The sequence below is a fragment of the Semicossyphus pulcher genome, unplaced genomic scaffold, assembly GCF_022749685.1.
Source record: "Semicossyphus pulcher isolate SPU_LCO1_2020_fin unplaced genomic scaffold, fSemPul1.0.p SCAF_6, whole genome shotgun sequence".
NCBI classification, from domain to species: Eukaryota; Metazoa; Chordata; class Actinopteri; order Labriformes; family Labridae; genus Semicossyphus; species Semicossyphus pulcher.
Genome location: NW_027211737.1, coordinates 31,948,534 through 31,974,948, shown reverse-complemented (window position 1 = coordinate 31,974,948; position 26,415 = coordinate 31,948,534). Strand labels below are relative to the sequence as shown.

Here is a 26,415-nt window from a genome sequence, read left to right as displayed (position 1 = left end):
ATCTTAAACTACCTTTGGTCAGGTAGCACAGAAACACTGATATTCTGCTTTTAAGAAACTGTAGTGTTTCCTTCATGAACAACTGCAGCTCATACTGTAGAATAATAGTTGACAGTGGACATGATTCTCTCTCTGACTGCACAATCAAGCACATTTCACAACCGGATTTTGAATGAGCTGCACTTGTTTCCAAGACTATTTAGATATAGATTACTTTAGCTCCTTACAGCATTGACTGGAGACAATGTCTGCACCCGCCCCCAGCTCCTCTCTGATTTAGCCTGGACACGTTTAATACGTTGCTTAAAAACTACTTGCTTAAAAGGAGGAGAAATGACAACTTGACTTATTAAATTAATCCACACAGCAGGCTCTTTATACTAAAATGGATTTGTTGGTGAAGATTACAGCCTGTATGAAGGAATGCATTTGTCAAACATCCCAACATCACAGAAGTTAGGTCCATTAAAGTCATAGTGTCATTTTAGTAACTTTTAAATTAATTTTCCATTGTATATTAATGTATGTACTTCTTAGAGAAATCAAACCACAAAGATGCTCTGACGTTCTTTGTTTATTTTTTCGTGGTGTTTTAAAAAATGTTTGGGCTGCACCCTACCGTGGAAAGGATTTAGGCCTACTTGTTTTAAATACCTTTGATAGGAATTCAATTATGGTCATCCACACCTATGTCAGTCTTCAGGGAAATTCCAAATCTGTATGCAACTAAAGGCCGCTTAGATTCATGCAAATATCCCTGATCTTATACAAGTTTGATTCTTCTGAAAGATACAAAATCACAAGTTCAATATCCAACAGCTGAGGTTATTTTATTGCCAAGAAATCTCTAAAATGTTGTAAAATTTAACTTTTTTTGGGGAGGTGTGGATATTTTTGTGCAAGCATGTGCTCGAGATACTGCTGATTATGTCACCTGGCCTGTTACTATATTTAATCCTTCATCACTTCTGGGAATAATTAGTTCTGTGGTTGGTAGCTCTGCATATTCTCTTAACAGGTTTTTCTGAGCCATGCCCTTTCCACACTGAGCGGTTTCATTGATGTCTGCTGACTAAAAGTAGTGCTGGGTGAGTAAATGTCACTGTGGGGCTGATACTTACGATGACAGTTGATTAAAAATTTTGCAAGAAGAATTTCACCTGGTGTGTAGACAATCAGGAAATGAATGCCATTATCTAAGGCAGGTTATTAATAACCCTCAGGTGTCAACTGTTCTGTTGAACCAAATAATACATCCACACATCACATGAGAAAGCTTCAACAAAAGTCAAGCTAATAAACCACAAAGAAGAAATGCAGCGTGTTTTAAGGGGATACAGAGCTCTTTCTTACCTGTATTGTACAACCATCATGTTCTGCTCCCCACAGTGTCGGGCACAGCGGATATACCTCATCCAGCTGGACTTACTGGGATCATTACCATCAATAAAGTGCTGTAAGGTCCCCTCTGCATCGTAGATCTGGAACACACAAATATACAGGGCCCGTATTATGAGCATTAAATGATCTCTATGCCCTTCATATTATTTTGACACTTTTACAACAATTTATTTCAATTAATTTGCAGTTTATTAAAAAAAAGGGAAATCACAATTTCCCATTGCCCAAGGTGAGTCCTTTAGTTCCTCATTTTGGCCGGCTGACCGTACCAAACCCAAAGATATTTGATTTATCACTTCATCTGCACATTGGAGAGGCTGCAATATAAATCTTTAGAATAAAAACAGATTTAGTATTTCTTTTTGCTATCTATGACGCATCTTATTCTCATCATTCTCATCATACTGCCAAGCTTTATGCAAAAATATATACATTTTCAGGGCTCTCCATTTTCCAGCTCAGATAATCCATTAAGATACAAACTCAAAAACAAGTCAGTAAGTAAAAATGTCAGATTATAATTCTGTTTTAATGTATACCCTGCCTATATACAGTTAAAGTACATTGTGGCCCTTCACTACAGCTTTAGCGCAAACAGTCTGTTACCAGGTAGACAATTTGATATGTATGCTAATCAGCATTTAGCATGCTAACAACCTGTCAAAAAGGGAAATCCAACTAGAAAAGTCTTGAAACTTGAGACTTGAAAACTATTTAAATTTCAACATCTTATATTAATGGCAGAGTTGTAAACACAAACTTCCCTTGTGCAATATGACGGAGGCGCCAAGTTACATGAAATACTGCAAGTCATTATCTAAATTGAGCTAACGTTCAACTAACTGGTTAGTTCAGCTAGCTAACACTGACTTACAAAAGGTACTTTCCAGTAACTTATGAACGCATAAAACACGTTTCTCTTACAGGTCAGAGAACAGAAAATTATGTTTTACCACATATTGGCTCATTTTAAAGTTACTAACCTGAGGAATACCGGGGCAAATCTTACTTAGCTACAAGCAGTTCAGTTAGCTAACATAGCTGATATGATTACCTCTGTTTGACAGGCGCCATCGCGCTCAACCGTTTCACTCAGGGAGGCACCGCCATCTTGTGGTGAATACTGGAGCACACGTTTATCCTGCCGTGTTATTAATATGAGCAGTACTGACACAGCGGTTATAATTGAACAACTTATTAGTTCGAGTATTACTTCACCTACAGCCGAGTTAAATTTCAAGCAGAAAAAGTAACAAAAGCACAACTCATGAAATATCGGGATCAAATTCCAACTGGAAAAAACGCGACCAAACGTCGCCTCACTCACGTATCCCTCCGCCAAGCTATACAATCACTACAACAGGCAACACAGCAACATTCAACATACGCAGAATTAATTAGTTCCACAATACAAACATTAAAATAGCAGCTTTTTGAAGCTGTGCAATAAGTAGAATTGTTAAATTTTATTATGTCCATCAACAGAACATGTTAATGTTAATGTTGATTAAATTATAAAGATCGGTGAATTGAGTATGCCTTCAACCATAAATGGTTTTATGTATTTATTTATTTATTTTTATCTCTATGTAATCCTATTTTGAATGTATGTTGCTTCCACTACTTTAACGGTTTTAAAATGCTTCTTTTTAAACAACGCCGCTGTTTCTGGTTGTGTTTTTGCAATATCAAACCAGACATCTGATATAAAAGCATTAGGATGCATTAAAGATCTTAAAGAACAAACCGAGGGAGGACAAGTAAACTGCTGAGGATGTGCAGACTCTTCTGGACATACAAATTATCTATAAACTATATCTGTAGATCTATTATCCTTTAATATAGATGTATAGATCATAGACATGCAGATTATTCCATTATGTGTTTTATCAGCAGAAAAAGTCAGTTACACAAGAGTCAATGGAAAGTCTCACTTCCAGAAAAGTTGACAAGATCTTAAACTGTTTATATTGTGACGCAAAAACCTTCAGTTTTTAGGAGTTTTAAACCCAAAGATGAGTGTAAGTGAAGAACTGTAAAACAGGTGTATTTATGGTAAAACAAAGTCAAACATCTGTATATTCTCAGAGAAACATCCCATAATAGTGTGATTTTGTGTCCTGCACTTGAGGCTCAAACAAAAAGAAATAACTCCAGTTGATTTGAAATGTTTCAAACAAACGTCAGTAACACATCATCGGCCTCTAATCCACCGTCACACTGAAGCTGTGGTATAACAGACCTGCTGGGTGTTAAACGTTACACACACCTGATTTACACCTGTTTAAAAGCCTCAATGCTGCATCTGCAAAAGCCTCAGCAAGCTCTGAGCTCTGGCGCTCAAACACTGATGCATGAAACATAAACAAAACTTGTCTCCATGTAGGAACAAAAGAGGAAGATTTTTTTCTTCTGTTTGGACGAGCAGTCTGACCCGAGCCAAAAACGTGTCTCAACTGAGATGACATTTTTCTGTGAAAATTGATCGTCAACAATACAGTCGCAGGTATTGTCATATTTGCAGTGAGAGTTTGGGATTGCTTCTGTATAAACTGTACTTGACAAAAATCTGACCAGAACATCTGGAGTACAAAATGAGCGTACAAATAAAAACAATAAACAGATGAGTAAAAGATGAATAAACAGATTCAGATAATCAGGATGAAATGAGTCGCCTCTCTGTGTTCATTATGAATCCATCAATCCATGAAGCAGTGAAGAGTGTGTTTACACGGTGATGACCTGAGCCGCTCTGCTGTCCGTACAGACAACAAACAATTAATGCAAATGACTGAGAGTACGGAAGCCCAAAGCAGACATACATTTTATTTACATTTCACAATGATATTAAGCACATTTCGGTTGTTTTCTTCATCTCGGGTATTGTGATATTGTGTCCTCATTAACAGCAGCACCTGTGTTTGACCCTCTGCTGCCTGAAGCTGCAGAGGACCGCAGCCTCTCACACCAACAGCTGCTTTCTAGCTCGATGCTGTTCTGTCAAAGACATTTTGGCTGCCTGTGTTTATCGAATCCATCGCTGCAGAATTCCATCTGCGAGACAAACGGCCAAATAAAACACGATGTTTGGTTCAACAGATAGAAAATGTTGCAAACACTGCCGGGCTGCCGGCGTCACTTCACAGCTCCGGCTGTCGTTTCTCCAACAATCGTGTTGAAAACTTCACTTTTTTGTTTCAGCTTCGGTTTTGTAGAGCTCCATAAATTCTCCTTGTTTGACCCTCAGTTTGTGTGGACTGATGACCCTTTCAGCTGCTCAGAGCTATATTCACACACTGAGACCACACATCACACCAGCTGGAGGAGAAGGACCAGTGCGCAGGCCTTCCTTTCTTTGTCTTTAGCTCTTTCTTAACGCTAAACCTCCACAAGGGCTGAAACGGACAGCTATCTTTTCCATTAAAGCGCCATTCCTGTATTTATTTGCATATTTTGGGGTCTAAATTACTAAAAGGTAAAAAGGTTTTGGAATTGCTTCAGTGGTTTGCTTTAGCTGTAAAAACAAGTTGTAATGGCTGCAACGTTATCTTATCCAAGCAACCAGACTCCATTGAGAGACATTTTTACTTGCTGTACACTGGAGCCGCTGGTCTTTGATTTTTAGTGTTATGGTGTGGCTTACGTCTTTTAAATTATTAGTTCGGATACAAAACAATATTTGTGTAGCACATAATAATGCAACAAAACTAACCAAAGAAGGCAGTGGTAGACAAACAGCTCCTGTGTTCTGTGGGGTAAAATCAGTGTTTTTATGAATGGAGTCTGGTGTGTGTGCAGAGAGCGATGTAACGTCTGTGTGTGGTTTAAACAATCATCTTCCTCTGTAACAAAAAGGTCTATCTCTGTAGGGATCCTTTCTGTCATGTTGTCACACACTTAGAATAACAATCTGAGCCTGTCGGTGGAAACAAGAACTTTTAGTGGACGACCTTTGACCCATCAAGGATTATGTTGCAGCCATTACAGCCTGTTTCACTGCTGCAGGATGAAGCAACTGGAGCAACACCAAAACTTTCTGTACCTATGATTCATTTTGAGCCCCTGAAATATGGCACTTTGTTGTTGTGCATATTGATTGGCTTTTACAGTAGTAAATATGCTAAACGTGAAAACCAAAGCTCTTTAACCTTCTGATCAGAAAAATATTTCCTCTTTTCAAAGAGAAAAAAAACATTAAAAAACAACAAATTACACATTTTCACAGATGTATACATTTGCAGAGGATTAAGAGGCTCATTAATCAGTACTAAAACCAAAAAATATTACCATAAATACTACCTTAAATACTACCTTAAGTCTACATAATGGTCTTTTGTGTCCAATAATAACAAACTCTGTCTTCAAAACCTCTCAAATAAGTTTCATTTGTTGTGCAGATACAAAGTTTACAAACACACAAAATGAGTCTTATTTGGATTGTAAATAAAAAGAGGAACACAACGTTTAAATCCTGTCACAGAAAAAAAACAGTGTGATGGCATTTCTGCTGATTCAAGACGTAACAGCAAGATGAAGTGGAGGATGTCAGAGAGTGTAATCTGTCCGTCTCTGCCTCTTTACATTTACAAGAACCAGAGGAGAGGACGCAAGAGGGGAGGATTAACACCACACACACACACACACACACACACACACACACACACACACACGTGCACACACACACTACGACAGCCAGTGTGTGTTTTAAGAGGGTGGATAACAGCTCTCTCTTTCAGTCAGTGATCTCTGTCTACTTACTGCGCTGTCACTGCCACACACACACACACACACACACACACACACACACACACACACACACACACACACTCTACCAACATAAATATGTAATTTGTCTTTTGCACAAATATTTGAAAAAGATCTGTGGACTAATCTAAAATGAAATTTGGCGTTTAACTTTAACATAACGTGTTTTCAAAGAGGAAAAGAGAATTTACTTCTAGATACACTGAATATATATACATATATAAATGTATATACATGTATATATATATATATATATGTATATATATGTCTGTGATCTGGTCATTTAATGGATGGCAGAAAAATGTGAAACGATTCCTTTAAAATGCGTTTCTTTAAATGGTGATGTTCCACATGACGGTGAGTCGACTCCATTATTTAGCTTTTTGTGCTGAACACACTCTTTACTTCTGAGTGACAGCTGCTGGTGAGCGATCTGCACAACCTCTACTCACAGCTGAGTGTGTGTGTGTGTGTGTGTGTCTGTATGACAGAAAGTGTGTCTGAAATTTACTGACAGTGTTTTGACCTTTCGACCTTATTACTGAGAGTAAATCTTCTCCTTGTCTGGACCGAGCCGACGCTACAGAGATACTCTGTGTGTGTGTGTGTGTGTGTGTGTGTGTGTGTGTGTGTGTGTGTGTGTGTGTGTGTGCGTGTGCGTGTGTGCGTGTGTGTTTCCAGACAGGAATGTGCTCCATTATCAGTTAAAAACACTTAACTGCAGCTCTGAAGCAACACTGGCTGCTTCACCATCAGAGGACGATGTGTGTGTGTTGAGTGTGTGTGTGTTAGTGTACGTGTGTGTTGTGTGTGTGTGTGTGAGTGTTAAATGTATTTATCAGTGGGTGTGTGACGTGTGTTTGTCAGTAAGTCACTAATGCAGCTGTGAGTTATCATGTCTAAAGGTGTTACGACACTTTCTCTCACTTACACACACACACACACACACACAGAGAGAGAGAGACACAGATGTGTGTGTGAGTTTTCTTAGGATCCTCAAAGTTTGTATTTTTTCGACCGAAGCTGCTGTGAGGAGATTCAGTATTTTACTCGAGAATAATTTCTTAAATCATGTCGTCAAATCACTGAATCGGCTGGCTCTGAATGCGATGCCAGCAGTGCAGGAGGGCCGGACAACAGACTGTATAAAAAGATGGACGACATGACAGCTCCCTAACAGTGAAGCCAAACCCTCTCTGTCGCCCCCTGCTGACTGTCTGCAGTATAGCTCATAAAGCCCGCCTCCTCCATGTTAACAGATGGGACATGAGTCAAACTATAAAATCAAAATACACGTCAAATACATTTTTCTCAAACATGGTTTCTGTCATTATAGTTAGTTCTTATCATGCTGATTCGTGTCACAGTGTTCATTTTTCTCACAAGTTTATATTTTCTGAGTTATTTGATGCTGTCAAAATGATGATTGACAGCTCTGTTGACCAATACAGCTCCTGCAGCCAATCAGTTCCGGATTAGCAGAGTGGAGGACGAACGGCGATAAGTTAAGTGTGGAAGTGGCTACGGCGGCACCACCCGCTGATCTCTACTGCGCAGACTCTGGCTCCAAATGACATCACCATCGCAAGATGCAGTGCCTATCACAGGGGCTACTTTGACATCACATCCGTACAATTGGGCCAGACTTACGCATGCACGTGGTGAACATACTGATTCCACACAGACAGGCCCACTACATCCACACTGGGATTCGAACCAGGAACCTTCTAGCTGTGAGGCAGACAGAGCTAACCGTTGCACCACCATACAATACTCAAGTCAGTCACGAACAAACAAATTTAAGGACTTTGAACCTACAGCAAAGATCCAAACAGCATCCTCACTGACAGTTTTGACTGATCATCTATCGATGATTAGATTTTCACTTGTTTCACCTCATGCAATCATCAATCTTGTCTTTGTTTGTTGCGTTCGTAACCGTTTACTCACAACTGACCAGAGACCGGAGAGAACAGAACACTGCTTCAGCCTACAAAATGATGGACCAATCACTGCTGGGTGATGGACGCGGCTTGTAATATTTCCAGGGGAAGTCAACTCGACACTCAGTTCATGATACCAATGAAAACACTGAATGCTGCAGTTTATAGTCAATAATCATTGAGTTCAACAAAAGATAATGACTCATAAGACATTTCTAACTGACATTCTTCAAGATTAAAACTAGATTAACATCTAACGGTTATCTGATTGGTTATCTTTGAATGAAAGACTAAGTTTAGACTCCAAGACCTGCTGTTCCTCTGGTCAGTAGAGAGGATGTTTAGATGCTTAGAAACCATCAACTGTATCTGCAGACAAAAAGTCCAACTGTCACTCTTCCTTTGTTTCTCCGCACAACAAACTGTCGTCTTCTTCTTCTTTTTCAGTCCAAATCCCGTAAAACTGTTCCTGAGAGCCGATCAATGCTCGCACACTTCAGTTCTACAGCTAATCAATGAGACTCCACTAATTCCACTGTTATCTGCTCTCTTCATCAGCCTCCTCCTCCTCCTTATCTTACCATGTCTCCTCCTCAGCCCCTCCTTTCTCCTTTCGCTACATCTCCTTTTTGTAACTCCTTCTTGTCATTCATCCACTGTTCCTACCTGCTACTCTTCCTCATCCCTTTTAAGATCCTGAAAGAGAGGAAACTTCTGTTCAGTCTCAACATCCATTTGATTCTACTCTCTGTTGTCACTCTGGATGTTAAATCTTCTGACCACAGAATCTGTTCATGGCCGACTTGCAAGGTGAAATGAAATGAAGGTCGGATAAAACCAAAATAAAGACATGCTGGTATTCAGTCCACCAAATCTTTCAGTTTTCTTAAACACAGCCCGTCACTGGGGAGACAATTTTTCAGCAGAACGCCTCACAAACCCCGCTGCCATCGCTACCATCATCACCGCCTCCACCACCGTGCCCAAGAGCAACAGTCTGGGCCTCCACACATCCAACGAGAGCTGCTTCACCATCTGAAACTGTGTTTTCAGCAAGCAGCAAGCGGACTCATAAATCAGAGGGGTAATAATCGTTCAGAGAAATTGATAATATTTGGATAACCGACCCTGATTCACCACAGTGTCAACATCGGCCAGGTCCCGTCTGAAGGCAGAGCGGCTGCTTTCTCACAAAACAAGGAGGAGCAGCTAGGAGCAGCAGAGTAGCATGCAGCAACAACTGCAGGACTAATGTACTACCACCTGCAGGCCTGAGGTTATGCCATACTACTAAACCCTCATCTGGAGCATGGCTGTACCATAAACATAAGGACTGAGGTACCACCATCTGCAGGACTGACATACAGCCTTCCAGAGGACTGATGTGCAACCAACAGAAGGATTGATGCACCACCACACATAGGACAAACTTACCTCCACCAGATCTTCACTTCCACCCCAGGACTGATGTACCACAACCCACGGGACTGTCATACCAAGTCCTACGAGAGTGACATGCTTCCAACAAAGGGCCCACTGTGCCCTCACCTGGAGGACTGTCGTACCAACACTCACAGGACAGATGTGGCACCATCTGTAGGAATAACATTTACCTCCACTAGGAATTATGCACAACCAACCAAAGTATAATGTACCACTTCCTTAAGGACTGATGTACTACCACCCACAGGACTGACGTACCACTACCCACAGGACTCATGTAATCCTACCAAAATCACTGATGTACCACCAGCCCAGGGACTGCCATAACCAGACAGTCCTAACCGGACAGTACTGACATACCACCACCTGACGCACTGATACACCACATCCCACAGGACAGATGGTACTTCAGTTCTTCAGGAGTTGGTACACCACCAAAAGGACCGATTAACCACCTCCAACAGGACTGACCTTACACCTTAGGAGTGATTAGCCACTAACCAAAGGACTGACGTACCACCACCCACAGGACTTAGGTAAAGCCACCCATGGGAATAATGTAGTCTCAACAACCAAACCAAAGTGATGATGAAACTTATCTTCACCCACCAGACAGATGTACCTCCATCCAAAGGACAGACAAACCACCACCTACGGGACTGATGTGCCATCTCCCACAGGACAGATATTCCACTTCCCACAGGAGAGACATACCACCACCCACAGGTCTAATGTACCATCAACCGAAGGACTGATGTACCAGCTCCCACATCACCCACAGAACGTAACACAAGCCACCGTACTGTTGTACCTTAAACGAAGGACTGATGCACCACCAACCACAAGAATAACGTCCCACCACCCACAGACTGCCATTCCATCACCTACAGGACTAATGTACTACCACCAGGACTCAGGGAACACCACCCACAAAAAGACACGAGTAATGGTGTGTGCAATGGTTGATTACTCTATATCCTCCAGGTCTTATTTTTTTCAATCCTGGAACTCATTGGCCTTTTCCCCTCTGATCTCAGATCCAGTTTTTGTACCAGCCCTCCATCCAGAAGAACTTGCAACAAAATAAAAGTCAAACCATCCTTTGGGACTCCGAGAATACAGAAGGGGTATAAAGGAAACGTACACCATAGAAAACCATTGGAGGATAGTCGATAGAGGAAATAGATACAAGAAGAGAACATATATGTAGCAAAATGGCAAATCCAATTTTAGTCCTCCTTTGTAGAATAATAGCCTGTTCAGCTGCAATCATAACACCTTGACATGGCTTCAACCCTCTGACCTGAAGAGGTGTAACCATTTTCACTGTAGCTCCTCACAGCACGTTAAGCCCCTACAGACTCCAACACAAGAGAGGAAACCACCAGCGGCTGTATCACTGTGTAAAAACACTCTGATCAAACATGCTGCTGGATTATGAAGACACTGCACACATGTTCACACACTCTCTTTGTTATTCCAACATGAAGGTCATGATGGAAAACCCCAGTCTTTGTTCTTGAACCCCTGTGGTTACCATGCCTACAGGGTGATGTCACACAGAGGAGAAATGAACTGAGCTAACCCGACTCACTGAGTGGGTTTAACCAAACAGCACCAGGCTGAGGGTGGTTTGTGGTGACCACAGTTTGACCTTTAAGGCAGATGATCCCCTTTTTTTTTTTAAACACAGCAAAACAGAATCTCTGGTTTCTAGTTGACTTTAATCCGAGGGCGGGTAGGTCTGATTTATGCCAAGTTTTGATTGAACACGACAGGAGCTGAGATGACAAAGTCTGATAATATGATCAACACATGCTGCAGCTACTACAGAACATCTTGAATGAGTCCTCAACTCCGAGCAAACGGTCAGTTATCAAAGCTATACAGTCTGTGCCGTGGCTAATTCATTTGTTGGCTAACCATTTTTCCAAGAGAATAAGTTAATATTTGTGGTAGTTGACTGGAGTTGTTTATTTATTAGTCTAAAATAGCTAAGAGAGCTTGGGGAACATAGTGGTGTTGTCACTCGCTCGCCCCTTTTCTCCATTGAGAGGGCGAGTGGCGCTGAAACAACACAAACCAGAAAAGAACCAGTCTTCTCTTCACTAGGGGCCGCCGTCTTCTCGGCGGGGAAAAGCCAACAACAAACCTGATATTTACGTGAACAAATCTCCAAAAGGCTCCAACAGCACAAACACGGCCCAGAGGTTACGTTCAGTGACTGAGTTAGCTGAACTAGCTGAGGTGAGGTAAACAGGTGAGCTGTATAAAGATTCTCCCCGTACAGTTGTCATGAAGAGAGAAATGAGCTATAGAGACCCAAACGGTTTTTTGTACCAGGCTGTAAACATGTTTATTTCTGCTGTAAAGTTTAACATGGGGCTCTATGGGGACTGACTCACTGCTGGAGACAGCCTCAAGAGGCCACATGAGGAACTGCAGTTTTTTGGCCCTTTGGCTTATTATCTGGAAGTTTGTTGCTCGGCCTGGAGCCGAGAGCCACAAACAGAAAGTCATTGTAAAACCTGCTGACAGGACTTTTCTCTTGAATCTTTTCACAATAAAAGCTTTGCATCACTGCACACGTGAGCGTTGAGACTCTTCTGATAAACTCAAACCTCCCTACATCAGTGCGGTCGTCACATCTTTTACTCAAATATTCCATCAATAGAAACGCGTCACTGAAATCCAAGCAACAGGAAACCAAAACATGTAATTTGAAGTGAAACCATCTATGATTATGTAATCTCACTGATGATGTCACAGGCGATCAGAGCCTTTTTACAGACAGTTACACAAACATTAAATAATGACATCACTCAAGAAAACATTACAGAGCCTTTACGGGATGCTGCGACCGCAAACCACTGAAAACACAAAGTCAATGGGAATTCTGCAGGGAATACAACGGGAATACGGTGACGGACAGACAGACAAACACAAACAGACTGACTGACGGCCGAGAAGAGGCCGACAGGAGTGAATTCAGTCACAAGAAACAGACAAAGCAAACATTTTTCTCTGTTTTAAGGTGGAAAAAAGCCCCGGTACCAACAGGAATTTTCTGAATCCTCATGTGCCTCATCAGCATCCCACAGTAACAAAATATTTTGCCTCAAACTGTGCGGCTGAGGTTTTCCTTTCTGTGCTTTTCTCTGAAGTTATGATGTCCGGGGCTGTTTTCACTGACTCTGCGCTGACAGCTCGTACAGTCTCTGATCCGAACCAAAAGAAAACTCCCGTGAAACCCCAGAGGACGAGGTCAGAGCTGCGACTTCACGACGGATCTCGTGTTTTCTCTGCACATTCTTTTCAATCAGGACAGAGAAACTACCCTCCGTTCCCTCAACACGCACGGTCACACAAAAGTGGAAATATTTATTGTAATGTCGCTCGGCATGTCTGACGTTGTGGTGGTCTCCTGGAGGGCAGAGTTTTCCATTTTGGGAGACCGTCTTTTACTACACTTCAGAGGGAAAAGTTGTATTTTTAATACTTCTATATTCATCTCAGAGCTGGAGTTACTGGTCACATTTAACTAGCTCGGCAAAAAGTATAATCATGATTATTTTGGTGCGACATATAGATTGTTTAACATGATTCCTCTGCCATTCAGAGCTTAACTAAACATGCCGAAGCCAAGCTAAGAGATGGATTCAGACAGCAAACTAGATGACGTTTTAGTAGATGCGAGCATTGCCATCAGATAAAGCAAGCAGGATTTATAACACAAGACAAAATAAGAGCGTCTTTGTCATCATTTCCTGCAAACACAGAAGTTTAAGACCTGTTATTTCTAACAACAACCTGTACACCCGCCTTCATCTCATCTCAACTAGTCCTTATCCTCGTAAAGGATGGTGTCTTTCATTTGTGCTTTTCTTTCTGTTTTCTCTCATCACTTATCTGCTGATTTGATTTACAAACGAAGAACTACTGTCAAACTTTCACAGACTTCAAGATGACGTCTTCCCAACAATCCAAAAGCCATGGATTAGCCCTTTTCACACATGCACTCCTGACAATTTCCAGAGTTGCCTTTGACACGTCCCTCACAGCGGGAGATTTCCCGAACAGGGCCGTCATGAGGCAGAACATGGCATAAAAAGTGCAGGTCCCCGTGAGAAAGCCAGACGCTCCTGAATCTCTTCATCTCTCCCGTCTGCAGACGTCTTTGCTGTCATCTTGTAAACGATCCTTCTTCTTCAACCTCGGATGTTTTTAATCGTCCCGTTCTGTGTCGCTCTTCTGGTTTCACACCGGTTACATGATATGAACACCATCACCCCGCCCACTCACACACGCTCATTACCTGCTGCGATCACACATCAGCTCACCCGACTTCTTGTGGCCATTGTACTGAGAGGCTGCAGGAAAAAAGTCTGCATCAGTCGGGGTGAAAAATGTGTCCGTTTGCGTTCACACATGCAGCCCACAATGTGGGGACGTGTTCAGGGGTGCAGTGCGCGTGTGAAAGGGGCTGTAGTGACATAAAACTGTCACAAAACTTTCACTCTTATGAACGAGTGATTTTTCACACACGTCTGGGGTTTAAATATTTATACTAAAATAATGTTTATGTAAAGATCCGGGCTCAGCAGTCCTGAAGCTGCGAGTACTGAAGCTCCGGGTCGGATACTTAAAGAATTATTCCTCCATAAACTAAACCCTGAGCTCTGCCTCGCAGGAGATCAATGTGTCGAGCGGTAAAATACTGCAGCACCAGAAAACCCTCCTCTGTTCCGCCCGGACTGATAACGGCAAGTGTCTTAATTAAAACTGGCCCTTCCTGGACACCATAGACAACATGACACAAGCTCCCTGATTGGCTATAGGACAAATATCTCTTCCTGTTTTGGGGTGCGTCAATAAGCGAGTTTAACAACCAGTGAGTTTTAATGGGATCTGTGTGTGAAGCTGCTTCATCGATAGGCCTAATGACCGGTTTCAGCCCGGCCGCCGATAATCTGCCGATGGTTAGAGCCGGGTTATCAGAGCGGCATTTCTCCAGGGCTGAGGTGCTTCAAAGGCTGGTTCGAGGCCCCACAGAGGGTCCCAGCTCGACTCTGCTGGGTCCAAAGAACAAGAGTACAAAGAGGATCCGACTGTGCGGCTCTGAGGTGCAAAATGCCCTCCTGTGTGGGATTTAAACTGCAGAGAACAAAAAGCTTCTTCCTCCTGTTTAATCAGGTATTTATAAAAGTGTTTAAAATACAGAATTCAAAACCTCCACACGTTTAGCATTTTTAGTTAAATGAGTATTTTTACACCCTGTACATATATTTTATTCTACGTCACAGAACCTGTGGGCGCATGAAATAATTTTTTTTTATTTCAGATTCTGTTTTTGGCCTTTCGTGCTTTTATTGAGAGGACAGTGGATCGTGTTGGAAACAGGGAAGAGAGTGTAGATGACACGCGGCAAAGGGCCGAGGGCGGGAGCTGAACCCGGAGCCGCTGCATCGAGTCTCTGGATGTGGCTAAAGCTAAACCGGCGCCCGCATGAAGCTATTTTTACTACAAGATTTTTCGTAGCTGGAATAAAGGTTTGATTATGTTCACACACTGCAATGTTTAAACTGTGACCTGCCAAGGGACCGTGGAGGAGAATGAGCTCTCAGCTAACGTTGGTACAAGGCATCGAATCGTGACATGTACGATATCGTACATGGTCCAAAGCTTCTGTGAGGAACGTTCGCTTTCTGTTGTTTTTGGCGCCCCGTGTGGACAAAGTCGTACCTCTTGTCTCTGTGCTGGTTTGTCCTGTTCATGCTTCAGTGGTGTATTTAACAAAACATCTCATCCTGCTTTCTTTAACAGTCACATGTGTCAATTCAAAATGTTGCCCTGGAAAATGTAAACAAAGGCAGCGTGCAGGTAATCGCAGTTAGTCGCTTCATCTGACACCTATAGAAGTCTATGAGAAAGCTGCTCGCCTGCACTGCTACATCCTGTTGACCTGCACCCATCCCATGTGACATGCTGTTTTAAGGACGTCCCCCTCCACACCAGAGAGCCGCTTCACAGATCACAAGTCCAGCCATGATGAGCTCCTTCCTCCAACTGGACTTGGCCTATGATGTCTGGCGTGCCCCACCCCCTTGACCTCTGACCCCTCACCCTCTGCAGCCCCTCCCACCCCCATCTCCACCCCCCCTCCCCTCCTGACGTCCTGCTGCGGTCAACAGCAGAGAGACTGATGTCCGGTCAACCGGCGTCTGACTGACCTTTACCAGCTCGGCCTCCAGGGACTCATCTGTCTCTGTGTCTCCCAGCATCCCTCGCTCCCTCACCCTCCTCACCCCTTCCTCTCTCTCTCTCGCTCTCTCTCTCTCTCTCTCTAATGCTAATGCAGCTGTTTATAACTGCCACATTGACTTTCTCCTGCCACTGTATGTAAATACAATCTGCTCTGATCAATGGACTGAGAGGTGACGTGACGCTGACCACAAACACACACAAACACACACAAATAGGCTCCCTAAACACACACACAACTACATATAATCGTGTACTATGAACACACAAGATGAGCTGAGACTTTTTTGGGTCCTTGTTGTGATTTAAAACCTTCCAAACACCAGCTGAATGTGACGGGATGAAGGACGATTGAAAAGGATGATGAATTATTATTTTAAAAACCTAAAAAAGCAGCATTTTGTTGAAGAACAAATTAATTAATTTAAATGTATTAAGGTTTTTGCTAAAATCTTCCCCTTCCTGTTGCCGTAGCTGCAGCACTGACAGTGTCTGCTGCAGGTCTGATGATGCCGATGCAGATGCTCTGCCACATTAACGACATGTCTGCTCTTACAAAGACTGACATAAATAAATAGTACGTTTTGATTTGCTCCAGTAGTTTGCTTCAGCTGGCAGCAGTGAAAGAGGCTTTAATGGCTGCAACGTAATCTTTGTTCAATCAAAGGTCGTCCACTAAAAGTTCTTGTTGTTTCCACTGACAGGCTCAGATTGTTCTTCTAAGTGTGTGACAACATGACAGAAAGGATCCCTACAGAGATAGACCTTTTTGTTACAGAGGAAGATGATTGTTTTAACCACACACAGACGTTACATCGCTCTCTGCACAAACACCAGACTCCTTTTACAAAAACGGTAATTTACCCCTGAGATAATGAGAGTTGCTGCTCTACTGCTGCCAGGTTTGGTTGGCCTGTTTGTGTAATTGTGTGAAACACATATATCGTGTTGGATCCGAACAAGCCATAGAAAGCACCAAAGTCACATGATGAGACAAACGATCAAGGCAGAAGTACGAAGACAAGTCCTGTATCTGCGAGATAAAATTGCTGCTTTTATCAATGGGGTTTGGTGGCTCAGAAGAGAACAAAGTAACCATGTTTCTTGTTAAAAAATAAATAAATAAATAAATAGGGCCCAGGTTTACAAGTAATACCCGAACACTAACATTAAAGGCTCAAGAATCAAAACGATTTGTTGCTGCTTCGGTTAGATGACAACAAACCTAAATCACGTCATGTGCTGAACTGTCTAACAACACGAACACTGAAGCTAATAAAAAAGTCCACCTCAGGACAAAAGACACACATTTCACTCATATCCAAATATATTAAATAAAAAGATTCAACTCCTGCATCAGGGCATGAACACACACAGGGTTCACCTCCCACAGGGGCCTCTCATCGCCCACATGAACAGTATATTTGAAGTCCCCCTCTTACCTCCCACAGGTGTCGGGTGTTCCTGACGGCTCCGGACTGCAGCTTGTCGAGCAGCAGAGGGACTCCCTGAAACGGGCCGATCCAGGTCCCCTGAGGGATCCTCTGTGCCGCACAGATCCCGTAACCCAGACCAGGAACGGTGCTGGTGCACAGACACACCTGAGAGCACAACACAGGGGGTCAAAAATACAAGAAAATGTCTCTATTATGTTGCTATTTTTTCTATTTATGCAAATGCATTTCAATTTCTGTGCGCTGTGCAGCTGTTCAGGACTTTAAAACGAGTGATTCAGAGGTTACAAACAAGTTAAAAATAAAACTGAAAACTGAACCACTAATGTTGTACAGGCAAACACTTTACATACAGCAGCTGTGAGAGGGGAAATATATCGAAGTACACACACTCATATACACTCCTGGTGTGCAACATTTTGGCGGCGAACTGTGGCCCAAATTTATGAGCAAGCTGTAACTTCAAGCTTTTCAGACTACAGGATAATAAAGTGTTAAATCTAATGTCAGAAAAGGAAACGTTTATTTTATCTTCTGGTGATAATAAAACAAAATCTGTAAATAATCAAAAAGCATTTTGCAGGTCGAATATTTAGATTTTTATTCTTTAAGCTGCATCGTGATGAACAGCGTTATGAACAGCGTGAGTCAGCCTGTAAACTTCACTAATTCTCTAAATGATCCTTCAGTCTTTACCAGCAGCCGAATTATCCGCAGAGGTCCTCTCTCTCCAAAACAAACATCTGATGATTAAAACCAGTAAAAACACAAAATAAATCAGTTTCACGTTAAAAATCAACGTTTCTCTGATGCTCTTTGGCAGGCCTTTGGGGGCTATGTGCAGAGCCGCAGCTAAACCCGGTTAATAATACAGTTAAAAATGAAGGTGACTTTGAACATTAAAAAAATAGTCAGCTGAAAATGTTTTAATGCCAATTGTAACGTGAGGAAAACAAATACTCAGAGCTTTTAAACGAGACTAAACTTATATTGGTGATTACATTTTGAGTCCAGCCCCTGAAACGTTGTTAAAACATAATCTGTCCTGGTTTGAACGGCGTGGCAAAAAACCTCCTTAAAAACATGTAAAAGTACAGATAGACAGGAAGTGTCACCTCTCGCGGCAGGTCTCTGAGCCAATCAGGGACGTCGGGCAGGGTGACGGGAGCGGCCGTGCTGCTGGTGCCGACGAGTCGCCGCAGAGAGTGAAGAGGGCCGTGCATCGGACACTCGCCGTTCCTGTTGTCGGCACACATGTCACAGCCTGCAGAGAGGACGGAGATCTGAACCATCATCATCTTTCATTACAACAAGACAAAAAACACACTTAAATGAAACAATATGTTCGTGCAGCATGTGAGCTAAGAATATTATCTCTTTGTTAAAACATGTGAATGTTATATGTGTTATTTTAATTTAAGGTGTGTAATGCAATGATTCCATTTAATGGGGAATTTAAATATTTTAAAACTTCTTTTTTTTTTTGCATAGTTAGGAGTTTAAATGACAAGTAGGCTAAAAAAAAAATTTGAATTAATCCAGGAGATTGCTTCAGCTGGCAGTCCCGAAACAGGCTGCAACAGCTGCGACACAAACCCTGCAGGGAAAATGCACCTGATAAAATTACGTCTATTATATTTTTGAAAACAAATATTGTGTTGAATTCCAGCTAACCCTTTTTTGCCTGACAACATGACAGAAGGGATCCCTACAGAGACAGACCTTTTTGTTACAGAGGAAGATACTTTTTATAAAACCAGAAACACCTGTTCAATAGTTATTTTCAAAGCCACCAAACCCCATTGCTAAAAGCAGCAATTTTATCTCGCAGATACAGGACTTGTCTTCATACTTCTGCCTTGATCATTTTTGTCTCATCATGTGACTTTGGTGCGTTCTATGTTTTTTTTGGATCCAACACGATGTGTGTGTTTCACACAATAACAGAAACAAACCAGGCAGCAGCAGACAAACAACTCCTGCTTCTGTGAGGTAAAATTACTGTTTTTGTCAATGGAGTCTGGTGTCTTTTAAAAGTCTGTTTCTGGTTAAAACAATCATCTTCCTCTGTAACAAAAAGGTCTATCTCTGTCGTGATCCTTTCTGTAATGTTGTCACACTCTTAGAATAACAATCTGAGCCTGTCAGTGGGAAATAAAAACTTTTAATGGACATACTTTGATAGCGCACAGTTGCCCCAAAGGATTACATTGCAGCCAAAACAGCCTTTTTCACTGCTGCAAGCTGAACTAGTGGAGTAACTCCAAAACCTTTTTGTACCTATGAGTCATTTAGATCCTAAAATGTGCAAAAAATAGGGCCCGGGTTAAAAAGATACTGAAATACACAACATAATCAAGATGATTTTCTCGAAAGGGAAATGAAAAATGAAGCATTGGCCTTGAATTTTAGATGTTAAGGACCTTGAAAGTGAGATTTAAATGATCATTCAAGTTCTTCCGAGAGTAGTTTGTCTCTTGTTCATATGAAATAACTTTCTGACAAAGTGAAAAAATCACAACTGAAGAATAAAACAGGGAGAAGCAGCTGGATCCGTGTGGTGAAACTCTCCTGAACAGTCCTCTCAGCCGTGTTTTTCCAGGTTAAATGTGGCGAGCAGCATTTTGCTGGGAATTAGCGAGTGTCAACATTTACTCAGAGATGCAGTCTGACAGTAATGGATGTTAATTGACTGTAGCAACATAATGAGAGATTATTATCTGAACACAAAACTCCCACAGAGCCGCTCAGAGCGGAGCGCCTGAGACGAACAGGATGTTCATGTTGTTTTTTTCTGTTTTTCCCCAAATTAAATATCCGCCGTTTGAGAGAGCGACGGCTGCTTTTACACCATGATCGATAGAAGTAAATTAAACCACATTACAGTCATTTATTAACCACAAAATGTTACACAGGTTCATGGTTGAGTAAATGGGAAAAACTTGACTGTATTTAACTGAAATAAACAAAAACGTTTTTTTAGGTCAGGGTCCGACATCAGCTGGAAGCTGCTCAGACATCTTCCACCTGATTCTCAGCGACGTGTTTAAAACGTTCATTTGTCTTGGTATTAACAGAACGTCATTTTCTGGCTTCACAGAAACTGTGAGAATTATTATTTTAAGGCAGAAACTCGAACACAGTGTCTGCATTCAAGGAAAAGGAAATCACTCCGCCTGGCCAAGAAATAGTTCCTGCACGGAGCTCACCTTAAAAACATGTCGTTTTTACATTTCTTTGGGGTCTGTTTTAAGGTAGCCTTCAATAAGTTCTTCTCAAGTATCTCTTTAAGGGTTAAGCTGTATCAGGGTACCCTTTAACATCTGTTTTAAGGTACTCCTCAGTGTCTGCTTAAAGGTAAAGTGGCTATTTCAAAGTACCCTCAACAGTTTGCCCAGGTTACCCTTTAGTGTCCATTTCAAGGTACCCTATAATGTTTGCTGTCAGGTGTCCTCTAGCACCTGTTTTTAGGGATCCTTAAATGTCTGCTTCAAGACATCTTTAGCAGCTTTTTATGGTACCCTTTAGCATTTTAAGGTAAACTTTAACATTAAGGTAAACTTTAGTTTTTTAAGGTAAACTTTAGCATTAAGGTAAACTTTAGCATTAAGGTAAACTTTAGTATTTTTAGGTAAACTTTGGTATTTTAAGGTAAACTTTAGCATTAAGGTAAACTTTAGTATTTTAAGGTAAACTTTGGTATTTTAAGGTAAACTTTAGCATTAAGGTAAACTTTAGCATTAAGGTAAACTTTAGCATTTTAAGGTAAACTTTAGCATTTGCTTTAATATCAGTTTTGCATCTTTAATGTTGTTTGTTTGTTTGTTTGTTTTAAAGTACCCCATAACGTCTGTTTCTACACACACTTTAGCAACTGTTTTGAGGTACAGTTTGTCGTCTCATTGAATGACACCCTTCAGCTTCTGATTTCTTTTGTGTTGACCATGAAATGATCTGTTTGGTTAGCGTTAGGTACAATAAGTGTTTAGGTATAAGGTACACCTCAGTCTCCTTAAGGTCCATTGTCGTCTGACTCAGCTAGTGCACCAGCTTCCTCCCTCAGCGGACCATGTTGGTCTTTGGAAACTGTCACCTGACTTCCTCATGCTGGACGGCCGGACGAGTCGCTCTGTCTCATATCGCCACAGGTCGGTCGGATTGGGCTCATGATGATTTTTTGGTTATATATGAAGGATAGACTTTTTGTACGGACAGAGTAAAGACGGTTGTTCATCCATGTTTCTATCAGCCTGAGTTAATGAAGCAGAAACATCCCTTTATTCTGTCAGGTCTGGGTCTCTTTAACGCCCTCTGCGCAGGTATCAGTCAGGCTCTCGTCCATCGCCTTCAGTCCGTCTAACATGCTGATGTTTGGATTCAAGAAAACACGATCGTCGAGCTCAGACTCTGGCCGCCCTGCATTAGCTTTTTGTTTTTTATTTTGACTCCTCGTCTTTAAGGCTTCAGTCTGGGCTCACATGCTCTGACCTGCTGATCCATCAACACTTTCAATTCTTTGATTTCACTGTTTTGTTCATAATTCTAAAACTTTGGATTTACATATTTTTATCCCTTAAAACACGTTTTTAAAAAGCCAAAAGGAAGCAGTTTGTTTTTTCATTTCTGTTTGATGTGATTAAAGATTCTGTGGAACCTGTTAGTGTGATGATACTATTATTATAAAAAATACACATATTTACCCCAAAATTAAGAACACGCCGATGACTCATTATCACAGAGATTATAATGCTGATTATTATTATATTATTGTTTTATTATTATTGGAGTAATTAATAATCCAGGTCAGACACATCAGGGAGTGTGTGTGTGTGTGTGTGTGTGTGTGTGTGACTGCTTTATCTACACCCCCACCCACCCACCCACACATCCACACCCACCCCAGAGACCTCAATACGGCCGTGTTGGGATGATAAATAGCGGGCCGGTGGCCGCTGGATCGATCCCCCCTTCTCCCTCTCTCCCTCTCTCTCTCTCTCTCTCTCTCTCCCTGTCTCCCCCCTTCTCTTCCTCCCCCTTTCTCCCTCTCTCTCCTCCACAAACACAAAACTATATACGGCAATTAATTCCTGCTTGTCCCTCCATCCCTCATCGGCCCTGCCGGCGCGTATCGACGCAGATTACTGCTGATGGTCCGTTTTATCACCGCGGAATATACAGCAGACACACACACACACACACACACACACACACACACACATTTTATCTCCGTGGTGTTTAGGATCGCTGCCATGACGCCTGAAACCAAAAGCAGCGACGATCACTTTATGATGAAGTTACGGCTCTGAACCTGCGACCTCATTTTACTGCTGCACACAGAGTTATTAGAGTTATTAGGCCTACAGGTTTATTTATATAGAGTTTGAATTATCTGAATAAATATCTAATTGGTCTGTTTATGTCGCTCTACTTTAAATAAACCTGCGCAACAAAAAAAACACTCCCCTTTAAGGTCCAACAGTACAGACATGTTAGAGCTGAATTATAGGAAAACGATCGATCAATAAGATGAATTACTGATACATCACTTATAAGGCTTTTAAAGTCCTGACACTACTGAGTAAAACAAACTCAACGTGCAACACAATCCTCTTTACAGTCATATTATTATTTCTGTATTTCAAAATAAATCTTTAAATTAACGATCAAACAGCAACTGCGGAAATATTTCAAGAAAGCGCAAAGAAGAATGTCTTTATATGTTAAAGAATATAAAATAAACTTTTCTAAAGAAACCAATACAAATTATAATCTTTAAACTGATGTTGAAATATTAAGAGAGAAAATATGAAGACAATTAGACGATAGAAAATGATGATGAGCACCGCAGCGAGAGAAAACATCAGTGCGCGGACGAACCCTTCTTTTCAAACAAACATCAGTTATTACGACATTCAGGAGAATACAACCGGGAAAATATATGAGAGCCTAAAAACACAGTGTTGGGCTAATAACTTAAATACTTAAATAATTAAGAACAGAACTAACGTTGGGCCTTTCTCGCGTGTTTGGGGAGAAAAGAAAAACTGCCCAAACACCAAATTTCCACCTTAAAAATTCCAAACTAAAATGCTTCACTTTGATATCCACGTGCGCAGCGGGAAGCGGAGCAGCTCGCGCAGACTTCGGCTCAGAACGGGAGAGTGTTTAGAGCCGTTACACCGAGCAGGCTGGCCTCTGAGCTCGTGCTCGGAGTGTGAAGACGTCGTTTTTAACGGGACACGCGGACTTAACGCACCCCTGACTGAAGAGGCTTTTAACAAGACAGAGGAGTGTGTGTGTGTGTGTGTGTGTGTGCGCAAGAGAGAGTCGTTTACGCATGACAGCGTCCTGTCAATATGTGTCCACGCGCACACACGGGGGGACTCACACCAGAGATCAAAGTAATAAAGGAGTTTGATTTTTACGCGGAGTAAAATCCTTATTTTATTCTTTTACTTCCGGGTTAAAATGTGTGAAAATAACAGAAGTAAAAGATCTTAAAAGTATTAATAAAGAAAAAAATTAAAGTTTATTTAGAACAACAAACTGAAGAGGGGGACGTCCGTTAAAACAATAAAGATTGAAAACACTTCCGGCTTCTGATGAGCCGTTTGATTTGCTCTTAAAACGCCTGAATTAAGACTAATAGGCTATACGAATAATCGATCGATTTGATTGGAGTTGAAGACGAATCATTACCGCGTGCACACAGAAAGAAACCCCGTTAAAAAGAGCGCGTGTGCGTGAGGACAGACAGGTGTAAACCCTGATCCTTATTTCCATAAAAATCTGAATGGAGTCTGGTTAATATTAACCGCGACTGCAGGCCTGCTGCTGCTGTCTGAGGGTCTGAACCCGGCCAGGCTGCTGACCTTTGACCTCTGACCCTCCACACGCAGATCCCTCCTCCAGCTTCTACTGTCACTGATAAAACTGCAGCTGTCAAACCAACTGTAACCGCTTCGCCTGTCACTCATTATTATTTCGTCATTATGAAAGGTTCACGTTACATTTTAAACTGCTGGAAATTCTATCATAATATATTTAAAGAATCTTTATAAAATAATAATTTAATTTGTTTATTTTAAATCAGACTTTAAATGAATGTTGAGATTTTTTAAAGATGAAATGAAAGACGCATCTTTATAATCTGGTTTTATTTTTGAGTGTGATTTTTTTAGTTGTTATTTTACATTTTAGTGTTTCTGAAATCTTATTTTACTTTTCATTCATCTTTAATGAATTGATTTATAACGTTATTGTTGTAATTTAGCAAAAGTTTAGCATCATTTTATCTACTTTGGCCCATGTTTACATAGATTTTGTTTAAATTGTGAAACACTTTGGGCTTTGTGTTTGTATGAAAAGTGCTATAAATAAAGTTGAGCTGAATTTTGTGGGGTTTTTATTCGACTTTAAAATAAGTGTTAATGCTCAATAAAATACTACAAAAATATTTAGAAATAAAGTCACATAACAGAATAAAATTTGGCTGAGAAAATGTTACAAATATTTTGTAAATAATTAGGACTATTTTTACTATATTCACATGATAATGATGTAATAATTTGAGGGGTTAATTACGGTTGAATAAATCACATTAAAGTCATTATTTAGCAGCAAACGGTTCTTAAAGATAAATAAGATAAATTCCGTTTTTCTAACATCTCTGAAAGCTGCAGAAACTGTCAATGTGTTTAGAGTTAAAGAACATCTGTGCGATATTATGAGGAAATTATGATATATTAAATAATCGCTGAGATCACAGAACACGTGTGTGACTCGTCCGTGTCGGTGAACAGCATCTCTGCATGTGGCGTTCAGGTGTCCAAGTTGTTTAAACACACTTCATATACTCTGATTAGTCAGTCATCCTTCTTTTCCCGTCATTTCCTGTCACCACTTCTTCCTGTCATATTTCAAAATAAAGGCGTAAAGACTGACTGTGTTCATGAGTGTGTGTGTGTGTGTGTGTGTGTACGTACGGTTGTTGGCCTCTCCCGTGTGGTTGCTCAGCGGGATGATCTCCATCCTCTGCTGTCCGTACAGGTAGTAGTCCAGCTCCTCCGACGTCAGCTTGAACCTCGCTCCTTTGCCTCCCTCCTCTCCTCCTCCTCCTCCTCCGCTCTTCACGCTGGACGACACCACCCCGACCCCCCCACAGCTCTGCTCTTTGGCCTGATGGAGGAGCCCGGCTGCTGCTGCTGCCGGGTTGTTGTGACCCTGCTGCTGCTGGTTCTCCGGGGGGACGACCACGATCAGGTCTCCTCCTCCTCCACCTCCTCCTGGTCCTCCTCCGGGTCCTCCTGGCCCTACACACACGGGGGCCAACGCCTGCCCGAAGAGAGCGATCTGCTGGGGCACGGGCAGCTGGGAGATCCCTGCGGAGGTGGAGATGGAGATGGAGGAGGATGGCGTGAGAGCTGCTGAAGAAGAAGACGTAGAAGAAGAGGAGGAGGAGGTGCAGTGTGAGGAGGCCAGGAGGTGGCTGTGCAGGCGGGACTGGCGCAGGCTGTCCACAGGGATGGAGAGGCGGTCAGGAGGAGGCGGCGGCGGGGCCAGAGGAGGCTTCAGCTGCGCCTGAGGAAAGAGCTGCTGCCAGTGCTGCAGGTAGGACGGGTCCACCTTCAGGAAGGCCGAGCCGCTCGGGTCGCCCGGCTTCAGCATGATGGACCCCCGGCTGCTGGGAGGAGACAGGAGGAGGAGGTGTCAATCATCAGCATCAAAACACACACACAGAGGAGCAGAGAGGAGGTCAGCGTGGGATGTTAAACATGTACGGGAAACACAGAGGGTCAAATGTGCGTTTGATTTGTGTTTCAGGGAGTTAAAAACAAACACACACACACACCCGAGGGGAGCAGAGGAGTCAGTCTGTTTTAGGTTCATATTAAGGAGGGAAACGCACTCCTGCATGTCACATTAATCACATTAAATCCTCTTAAACGCAGATAACTGACACTCTCCATGAATCCTGCTCTGCTGTGTGTTTGCTTTAAGTTTCCTCTGAAGGTGTCAAACAGAAATCAGCCTCTTCACTCACATTAAAACTCATATCTTTGTCGTTCAGCTGCTTCTGATTTACAGAGTTTGAACCTTTAATTTACACTTCAGGTGTTCGCACAAAAAACAAATAAACAGATGTTGTT

At 41.9% G+C, this 26,415-nt stretch overlaps 1 protein-coding gene across 2 annotated transcripts in view; it reads right to left on the bottom strand.

Annotated features, from left to right (window-relative positions):
* The window catches only part of prdm6 (PR domain containing 6), a 69,915-nt gene extending 43,982 nt beyond the window's left edge, over positions 1-25,933 (bottom strand). Inside the window, exons 1-5 of one of the 2 annotated variants that reach the window (XM_069683006.1) lie at positions 25,585-25,933; positions 25,252-25,545; positions 18,382-18,530; positions 17,255-17,413; positions 1,354-1,481 (exon numbers count right to left, since the gene is read on the bottom strand). In XM_069683006.1, coding sequence (XP_069539107.1) covers positions 1,354-1,481; positions 17,255-17,413; positions 18,382-18,530; positions 25,252-25,545; positions 25,585-25,933 — 1,079 coding nt within the window. Of the gene's footprint in view, positions 1-1,353; positions 1,482-17,254; positions 17,414-18,381; positions 18,531-25,251 lie in introns of both variants that reach the window. The other variant, XM_069683005.1, reaches the window with a different exon arrangement.
* Between the last annotated feature and the right edge of the window lie 482 nt (positions 25,934-26,415).